Below are 10423 nucleotides of genomic sequence, written 5' to 3' on the forward strand. Positions count from 1 at the left end.
AGTCGGTCGGGTAGCACCTAGGGAGTAATCGGAGTTTAATCGGGACCTAGTCGGGATTTTTACAACACTACCTAATCGGGACCTAGTCGGGATTTTTACAACTTGATTTAACACTTCATCAAGTTTATAACACCCAAATACATAGAAACTATATATATTCCATGAATTAGTTATCTGCATGTCTTAATTCATTAAGACATTGGATTAATATCACCATTTCACCAATTTAATACATGACTTAATTTCTTTTTATCAAAACTAGTTATGCTCCATAAATAAGTCATCCATATGACTTAATTCATCAAGTGCTCAAATTCAGTATATCACAACTTTCCAGAATTAGTTTTTTATGTCTATCTTTCTAAAATTCAAGATATTAACCACAATTTCATTATATAATACTCAAGAACATGATTATTAACCTCATTTCATCATATTACTAAGCTTTCTTCCATCAATAAGCTAAAACCATATCATTATAAACACCCAAACCAATGTTAGTAATATGAATGAAATTTACCTTTGATTTCAAGTGGTTAAGTTAAGAGTTTGATTCTCTTGATGTTTTTCATGGATTTAGCCTAAATGTAAGATAAGTTTTGCATGTGTTTTAAAAATCCGATAAGGGCAAAAGAGTTGGATTAAGAAATGAGAATAATAGTAGTAAGGAACTCTGAATATAAGGTGAAAAGCACAACGCAAATTAGACTTTACAATTAAAAACAAAAGCTATCGCTGTACATAAACAGACCAAGGAAAATGTATTCCTTTGATAAAAAAAACAAACAAGTTTTCATTTGATTTGATTTGATTTGGATTGGATGGATTCATGCAAGATAATTGTATATCTGAGGGTTGCTCTTGTCTCTCTCCAAATACTCCCTATCAATCAAGCTTTCAATCCTCTTCTTCAAATCGACTGGTTTTATTGGAAACTTTAGCTGTTCCAATCAAAATTAATGTTAATAATTGATTAAAAAAATAAAAATAAATAAATAGTTTAGTAGCTAAATCTCTATAAAACGGTGGCCCTGATATGATATTATAAAAGGGTTAGAAATAGTATACAGGTTTTTTTACGGTTAATAACTTAATATCATAAAAGACCTTATATATTTGTATTTTTTCAGATTAAACCTCAACTATATTTTTTTTCTGAAAAAGACCTTTCATTTTTCCATTTTTTTCGATTTGGCTCTTTTGGCAGTTTTTTCCAAAAAAAAAAACTTGTCAAATGTGAGGGTTTTTGGGGAAAAATTTTTGAGTGTGTTTTCGGACAAAATGAAAAAATGCAAGGTTTTTTTCATAAAATAAAATAAGGTTGAGGTTTAATCCAGAAAGAAACTCAATATATAAGGTTTTTTATGATACTAACCTTTTTTTTTATTACCATTGTAGTTTTTTATCCCAATATAATTACATTTTTGGTCCCTGAGTATACTTGAATTTTTCAATTTTGCCCCCAATAATTTTTTCCTTGCAGTTTTGGTTTTTGCAACACTTTTTGGCCATGTTACAAGTAAAATGACTACTTTTGATCCCTGAGTAACTGATTTTGCAATTTTGGTACCAAAAATGTAGAAAGTAGTACTTGAAACAGGGACCAAAATTGCACGAGAAAACATTTTGGGATCAAAATTGCAAAAATCAGCTATATTCAAGGACCAAAAGTGTAACTTACTCTAAAGAAAATGATTTTACCTGCTGAAAGAGTTCAGTTATCAGAAGAGTATGACTCAGAACTTTTCTAGTTTTCATAATCCGAACAATAGCAGCATCAACCTGCAATATATTCAAAATAAATAAATAAATAAATAATTTGTGGTTATAGTCACAAAAAATTTAAAGTTTCTAAATACCAATAATAATAAATTAATAATAAGATATTGGACCTGATATTGACGATCTTGGAAAACTCTCTCTGTGGTGCTTGCATTTTCTTCCACAGTTTCTTTCAATTGGATAGCATTGACCTGTACACACACACACATGGAATGGAATGGAATAATGAAAAAAGCAAGGGAATGGAATGAGTCATTCCATTCCATCATACCAAACAACTACTTTAGCTTTAGCGTATGGTTTTTTAATTGGTCTCACCTTTATACGATAAAGAGGAGCAGTAAATACATCATTAAACATGAAGGAATCATTGTCATCCACTTCCCTCCCTTTTGGAATCTGAGAAAAACATCAAACATTATCAGTTGGTAGGCTGTGTGCAAAAAAGACATAAATGCCCTTGAGTTAGAACAAGTAACAACTACCTTTTGAAGGACACGGACTTTTCCACAAGCAAGAGACTGGAGAGTCCTCCTCAGTTCTTTGTCCTCAATGCTTGTAGCATCCTTAATATCTTGAAAACTAAGCTTTTGTGCATCATTGAACAGCATCAAAACAACTGTCTGTAATATCATATAAAATCCACCATTTATATAATCAGAGAATAAAAAATAAAAAAGAAGAAAAAACTTAAACCTGAAATAAGGAAACTGCAAGTTCTTTTTTGCCCTTTGGAAATTCTGCTTTTAAGACACAGTGACCTAATGAATTCTGCCACATTAATCGCCTACCACTGTATTTGCTCAAGTAAAACTCTTTAAATATGTCCTGTAAAAATCATACAAATTTCAGCTTATTGTAAACCAAAATAGTTTCAACATAACAAAAGCATAATTTACATTTTTGGTCCCTGAGTATAGTTGATTTTTGCAATTATGGTCCTAAAAAGTTATTCATTTTACCAGAAACAGGGACCAAAAGCATTACAAAAAAAGCTCAAATAATAACCAAAATAGTTGCATAATGAAAAATCATAAATTACATTTTTAGTCGCTGAGTATAGCTGATTTTTGCAACTTTGGTCTCAAAATTTGTTTTTGTAATTATGTTCCTTATATGAGGTTACGTTTTTGGTCCCTGAGTATAGTTAATTTTGCATATAAAGACCAAAATTGCAAGAGAAAACTTTTTGGGACCAAAACTGAAAAAATCAACTATATTCAGGGACCAAAAATGTAATTTACTCTAAATTAAAATCATCTTTCCTTCATGGCATACCTGATAAACATTGAGTTCATGGGGAAGGCGGACATCCATTGGTGGATATGTTGGCCAATACCTGAATTTATTTTTCCATATTACTTTATTTAGCACTTAAAAAGCAGATTTTGAGTCATATTTATTAATTAATAATTATAAAACAAACATACCCAGTTGTTAAGACATGGACACTCATTTCAATTCCCGAGGGTAGTTTCGTCCTTGCTTGAGATGATTGCTTGAAAGATTCATTTATCTCCTTCGATAACTCTATGTCCTAAAAAATGAAATTAAAAAGATAAATGATTTTCTTAAAGACATATTTTCGGGCAAATTTGTAATTACTTAGAAGATATAGAAACAAACCTTGAACATTCCTTCAAGCTTGTTGGTGAACTGACTACCACATTCGGTTTTCAACTATAAAAAATGATAATTTTAAGATTAATTTATAAACATAAAATGCATTTGATTAAGATTTAAGACAGCAGGTGAAAAGGGTAGTTTGGGAACCTTGGAGATCATAGATTTTTCAGCATCAATAGATGCACTCTTTCCCAAAAGAAGCCTTTTTGCAAGATCCTTTTTGTAGAATGCTTCAAACACATCCTTACCCTACATCACAACATATATAAAAAAATGAAGAGTTTTTTTTTACACAAATCAGCAAAGAAAAAGACTAAATGAAATATTTTTGTGTATTCTATAACTATACGTTCATTTTTTTTCTGCTACAAAATAATAGCATTATACTTTTAACAATTTAATGATTTGTTATAAACTTATAATAAACAAATCAATAAAAGTACATTGCTATATGTTGCATCATAATATTAGCAATCAAGGTACCTGTATAAATCTGAAAAGAACCAAAACTTTATCAAGAGTTCCCTCCAATTCTTCCTCAGATGTACCCTTATTTCCAGCACGCAATTTCTCATCCAAAAATTTAGCAATCAACTCAGCAGGACGATTCTACAGATATATATATATATATATATATATATATATATATATATATATAACAAACACATTTATAATTATATTTGTTACTTTTACAAAACCCTAAATTGGAGATGAATAAAATGAACATGATGATGAAATAAAATATGGTATACCTGGCGTAGATTGATGAGGTGTTCAAAGGCTTCTTTAATTGTGTTGCAAAAAACATCATTCTTTGAAAAACTATCTTCCCATATTTTATCAAGAGAGAGTTTGAATTCCAAAAGGGAGAAAACCATGTCTTTGTCTTTTTCTTCATCTGTCACAATACCTTGACCTGTTTTTCTGATGTATGAGCTAAGAGCTTGTCTTAAGGATTCAAGGGCATTTACTCTGTGGAAAAGTGTATACATTCTTCTAAGATCTTGAGTTCGATTCCCATCCATCAACATTGTGAAACCCTGTTAATGGTGGAATTAAAATTAGGGTTCAATGCAAGAAATAGTAATGGAAAGAAAGATTGAAAACTGAAGAGAGAGAATGAAAAAGTATTGATGCCTTATCGAGTATTGCAGAAATATGGAGCTCAAGGAGTTGCCTTTCAGCAGTTGCTACCAAAGGTTTTCTTGTAGTAGCATCAAGATAGAGTAGACACCTGTCATGTTCTTCATGCAACCTTACCTGAAATCATACATCATACATGGATATAAATGAAAATAAATGGTAAGGGCAAATCTGTCTTTCATTCATTCAAAATAGTTTCATATTTTGGGCAATATATGCAACAAAGTGGTTATTTAGATGAAATTTGGAATCATATTTCATTCTAGGACCAAAATATGGAAGCATAGTTTCACTTTTTTACCAATTGATGCGATAATATTTCACTTTTTTCACCAATTTATGCAGCAATGTTTCACAATTTTTTACCAACTTATAGTCTTATACAACTGACATGAATTATGCAACCATTTTTACACAGTTTACGAAATAAAATATTGGCTCTTTAGGTCATACAATTTAAATTTTGATGCATATTTTTGTATAAAAACCCATTTTGTTTCATACATTGGGAAAAATGGTGAAATGTTGTTGCATAAATGTGCATTTAACCCTAATTTAAATATGAAACCATGTTTCATTCCATGAATGCTTATTTATGCAACAATGTTTCACTTGCCAATTTACACAACAATATTTCACTTTTTTCACCAATTTATTCAACAATGTTTCACTTTTTTCACCAATTCATGTTTCAACCAGTTACACATGTTACTGATAAAATATTGCATCTTTTAGTCCTAAAATTAAACTTTGTTGCATTATTTGTATGAAAGCCACTAAACTGCATCAAATGGAGGGAAATGAAACATTGTTGCATAAATACACATTTAACCCTGATTTAGATAATAATCTACTGACTGAAATACTGAATATCATTGCCATTTACACCTGGCACATAAACTTTATAAAGGAAAGAGAAGAATAATACAAACCTCCACGTGTTTTAAATAATCTGGAACATCCGAGTATTGCATGTATTTTACTCCTTCAGCAGCATAAAATTCTGATGTGCATTCAAGGAATGGCTTCTCAAAACTCTCAGAGTAAATTCCCAAGGCAATGAACATCTTTAAAAGATGATTAAGGAGTGTTCTATCAACTGCTTCACCTAATCTGCCAAGTGAAAAATGAGGGCATATTAGTCATTTTCATGCATGATTAATCAGATTTACTTCTTGTTTTCCTCTCATAGTTATATTTTGAAAAGGGTACAAGAAGCTACATAGTTACATTTTGGTTGATTTTGATTACATGGCCAAAAGGGTGTTTGTTTCCCATGTCATCTTGGGACTAGATTGAAAATTTACAATGTAGCCCTTCATAATTCTGCCTTAAAATATAGTAATAGTAACCTATTGTTTCAACTTAAAGGAAACATCAGAAGTGTATATGAGAAGTATGAAACAACCATGTTCTTAAATTGAAGTGTAAGAACATTTGGTGAAAAGATATGGGAATTTACCTCTCACTCTCTATCATTTTGAGAAGGCCAAATACTGTTTTATGTTCAACTTCTGAAGCTAGAGATAAATGCTTCCTAAATAGTTGAAGCCCCATGTCCCATAATGATCTTACAGTTGGAGTTTGTTTCACATAGGTACGATCAAGATACAATGCTATACCACGGATCATCAACATTTGATCACAAAAATCTTGCCATGTTTTCTGCACAAGTGATAAGAACACCACAAGATCTTCACTTTGCCCAACTAATGAATTTAAAGCAGCAGATATATGGGCTTCACACTCCCTTTCAATCCTTTGGTAAAGACTTCCCCCCATTTTGTAGAGACAAAGATCATTCACAGCCTGTTATTCATAACAAAATTTAATTAACAAATGTATTTTGAATTTGTTATAAGATAGGCAGATGCTCCATGATCAGATTATTACAAGATTAGTCATCATTAAATCCTAATAAACAGATTGGGACTAACATAAAAGTTTTTCCCATTTGCCACGTGGATGATGCCATGTAGGAAGAACACTTGGAAAACAGGTGATTACAATTTCAATTGTAAAAATAAACACAAAACATTAAGTTGTTTCCTGAATGGTGAAAAGGGTAAATGGGAAATACTTTGATGGTGATTTATGACATAAACCCTAATGAAGAATCATGTAGAAGCACTCACTTGATAAAGCTTCTCTAAATCACAAGGATCTGGTTGCTTCAAGAATATGGCACTAATGGCTGACTTCAAGACTGCCCATGTGTTCTCCTCAAAGTTTGTTGGTAAAGTTGGCTTGGCTTTAAGAGAAAATACAACATTTTAAAAAAGTTTATATACCATAAAATCTGGAAAAGGAAAATGAAAAGAGAGTAAAACTTGTAGAGCACCATGAGTAAAATGCTTAAAAGAGCTTGTAATTGTTAGATTAAGTGGGAATAACTGGTGTAGAGTCATTAACTGGTTTTAAATGATAATTAAGATATATAAATTAAATGGAAATTCTTATTAAGGGATAACATTGATGCATGCCATCAAGATAATGGATCAAGGTAGAGGTGTCATGTTTGGGAATAAGGATGATAAACTGTAAACAGTAGTGTAGCTTTATGAGAAATTTACATTACATGTCACAGAACTTTTCTTTATTCTTTTTCTTTGTCCTCATTTTTTAATTTAAAAACAAACAAAGAAAATAGCTTTTTCATGCCCTTGAGCTGTGTAAAATAAAATAAAATAAAAACTTGCTGATAAAGAGTCGAGGTTCTTTAAAAAAAGGGTGAGAAATGAATCAAGTAGACCATGCTCAAAAAAGAGTTGCAAACAATTTAAAACGACTTGCCCTCAACTGATTAAGATAACAGAATACAATTATAATAAACAGATAGATAAAGATAAAAACTGCATTGTAAAAAGTAATCCATGGATATCATTTACTGAACTTAAAATTTTATTCATAAAGCTGGAATAATAATGACTCCATATCTAAGTTTCTATTCAGACAGGTTCATTTGAGAAAAGTAAAAAATCAACCATCAATGATGTGTGGATAGGTACATATATGAACCATGAATGAGAAAGTGTGCAGTTGCCCAAGTTCATCCGAGCTACAAATGCAACACCCAATAACATATTTTTGGACATCATTATATGAACTAAGAAGAGAGAAAAAAGAAACCCAACTATATACTTAAGGTAAATGCATAGTAAATTTCATATGCTTTTAATGTAAAGAGTTCCTACATTCATTAAATATTCAAAATTGTTTTAGGGTTTTAGATACAATATCTTTTGAATGTACAAAATAAGCCATTTTTAAGTTGATCTTTCCATCTACAAGATTAAATTCTTCTCAATAGACATCTAAATGTTGGGTGTTGTTCATGTAATAGAGTGATTTGAGTGTCTATTTCTGTGATACAATAGGAGCATATAGATGAAAAGGGAGGAAATTTCTGAAATGATGTTAGTGACAAAGATAAACAGCAGAACCTTAAAACCTAATCCAGACAACAGAAATATCATGAAAATGATAATGAACTGAAACCTACAGAGTTGAGGAAGTATTTAGCTCCTCAATTTCAGCTAAAACCCACATAATCATTGACAGATGATACATAAATCAACCCATAAATCCAAAACCCTATACTTCCAATTCGGCAAAAGAAACAAAAATTATAAAGCAAATTTGAAGGTTTCCTGCAGATTAGATGTATCAATTTCGAATATATATCAGAGATTGAAGTAAGAGTGCGAGTTAGGTAAGAGATTAAATCGAGGACCTTTGAGTAGCTTGATTACGAGCTTCTTAGCTGGTTGAGGAGGCGTTGCTTTTTTACGAGCCAAATTGGCGGTGAATCCACCAGCAGAGGATGCGCGTCCAGCATCGTTTTCAGTGGGATCTTCGATCATGGAAGAAGGTTCGGCAGATGGATTATTATCAAATTGATGTTGCTGGAAGCCGTTTTTGTTGTCCAAAGAGCAAGATACGGCCTGTGATTTGGCCTTCTTCATCGCCAAGAAGTGAGCTCCTCCGCCGCCGCCGCTGTCGCCGCCGGTTGTGGTGGTGGTGGTGGGTGGTTGTGGAGATGTGCAGGTGGTAGATGAGCGCTTACGGTTGTTGTTGGAGGTACTAGTGTTGGGTTGCGACATATGAAATTGAAATCAAAAACTCATTGTATTGTAAGAGAAACAGATAGAGATGCGAATATATATGGAGGGGATGAAGAGGGGGAAGAAGGTGGAGACGGAGAGATGAGTTACAAAATAACACACTAAACCATATGTCTTTAATTTAGGGTAAATTTTATTCTATACAAAATGATGAAAAAGTTTTATTTTTATTTTTAATTGAAAGTTGAAACCAAATCTATCTCCATTTTTATTAAGAAAACATTGGTTTGGTTTGTAACTATCTATTTTTATTCTAAGAAAGTGTGCATTCCATAATGTAAAATATTCAAAACTCATATTATCCGACTTGCGTTCGACTTACTTAATAACTTATCAGATAATGGTAGGATATTAAACGGAATTAAGCTACCAAATCAATACTAGATTTGTTATCATCACCACTTTATGGAAATATTATACACTCAAATAAAATCGTTAGTAAAACTTTTAATTGAGGTTGATTGATTGATCATAATCAAATCAAACACTTAATTGAGGTTGATTGGGTCTTTATTATTATATTATTGCTCACTTGATATGATTTTAATACTTATGTATGCATTTCTTCTTTAAAAAATAGAATTCTAAAACTATTTATAATAATTATACACTCCAAAAATAATAAAACATTTACATAAATGCAATATGTATATGGTTTATCTCATATGTCTAATGTGTGTCATAGTAGCCATTTTTGACTTATACTCGAATACTTTATAAACATACAAATAAAAACTATTCAATCTCCCAAGACTTTGTCACTCTTAAGTGTGTGATCCACATACTTTTCAAATATGATTATTAAGGCAATACATGATTAAAAATGATGATTATTATAATGACTCTTTCATTCCTTTATGATAATGTATTAGTAACCACATATTGATTATCTATAACAAAAAACCATCACTATTTTGTATAACCTTAAGTTTAATCAAATCTTCATAAAGACAACACTTGTTCCTCACTAGTTAGCAACATGCACTAAAATCCATTGATTTCTATACTCATATTATGATACTGTTACTCAATTCCATAAAGAAAATCCACCGTATATTTTATTTTGTTCCAACATCCCCAAATCATAATAAATTTGGCTACTTTGATCATAAATCAAGGAACATGCACTAAAATCTATTGATTTCTATACTCAGTCCATGTGGTCATGGAGGTTCGTCTGGAGTGACTCCAGAGCATGAGGCGTAGCCTCATGTTTGCAGCAAGGTGTTAGTCGGTGCGTGAAAGTTAGCCCGAAACCCTCGTTAGGGAAGTTCCCTTTCAAAAAAAATAGCCCTAGGAGTCGCCCCAAGCCTCTATAACTTAAGTGTATGTGTGTGTGTGGGGGGGATGGTGAAATATCATCTTAAAATGATTTGGTATATAGAAGTTGGTACTAAACTTTTAATTGCAATTAAAGTCGATTTAGAGAGGGAGAGTGAAGTGGAAATTTTTGTAGTATCAAATTTGAAGATAGGGGTACTTTATATATGAGGCTTGTATATATAAGAGGTTCACAAGAGTTAAATATAAAGTTAATAACTTAACTCACTATGCTATGAAATTTTCAAATTTTATCAATAATTGACACAGCCATGTAAATGCACTTTTACCTTTAAATCATATTCTCTAATGGGCCGGCCAATGTAATCGATTCAAGTCAATTAGCAAAAGCCAACAAAGATTTAATTTGAAGTGATTGCTAGAAGTATAAATCTTGATAGCGAGCTTTATATAACTTATGGTACTCT

The 10423-nt window shown here is 31.5% G+C and overlaps 1 protein-coding gene across 1 annotated transcript; it reads right to left on the minus strand.

Moving 5' to 3' along the window:
• Window positions 1-624: 624 nt before the first annotated feature.
• On the minus strand, window positions 625-8779 carry CUL4 (cullin4). Its single transcript, XM_079059161.1, has 17 exons — window positions 8285-8779; window positions 6687-6802; window positions 6014-6360; window positions 5484-5664; window positions 4546-4668; window positions 4161-4448; window positions 3892-4017; window positions 3556-3657; window positions 3409-3462; window positions 3213-3319; window positions 3061-3121; window positions 2479-2610; window positions 2268-2405; window positions 2101-2181; window positions 1893-1973; window positions 1702-1782; window positions 625-941 (listed from the first exon to the last, which is right to left on the minus strand). Exons 1-17 carry the CDS (start codon window positions 8652-8654, stop codon window positions 828-830), a joined length of 2502 nt encoding a protein of 833 aa, XP_078915287.1. The 5' UTR covers window positions 8655-8779; the 3' UTR covers window positions 625-827.
• Window positions 8780-10423: the final 1644 nt, after the last annotated feature.

Source organism: Lactuca virosa, chromosome 7, assembly GCF_052849685.1.
Source record: "Lactuca virosa cultivar CGN04683 chromosome 7, Lactuca_virosa_CGN04683_v6, whole genome shotgun sequence".
In the NCBI taxonomy this organism is placed as follows: domain Eukaryota; kingdom Viridiplantae; phylum Streptophyta; class Magnoliopsida; order Asterales; family Asteraceae; genus Lactuca; species Lactuca virosa.

Bases quoted from the DNA above. Each gene is read 5' to 3' on its own strand.
- CUL4 (XM_079059161.1), bottom strand. From the start codon at position 8,654: ATGTCGCAACCCAACACTAGTACCTCCAACAACAACCGTAAGCGCTCA. The intron at 4,669-5,483 runs GTTTGTATTATT...GTATGATTTCAG, and splicing joins ATTATTTAAAACACGTGGAG to GTAAGGTTGCATGAAGAACA. The intron at 2,611-3,060 runs GTATGCCATGAA...TGATTTTTACAG, and splicing joins ATGAACTCAATGTTTATCAG to GACATATTTAAAGAGTTTTA.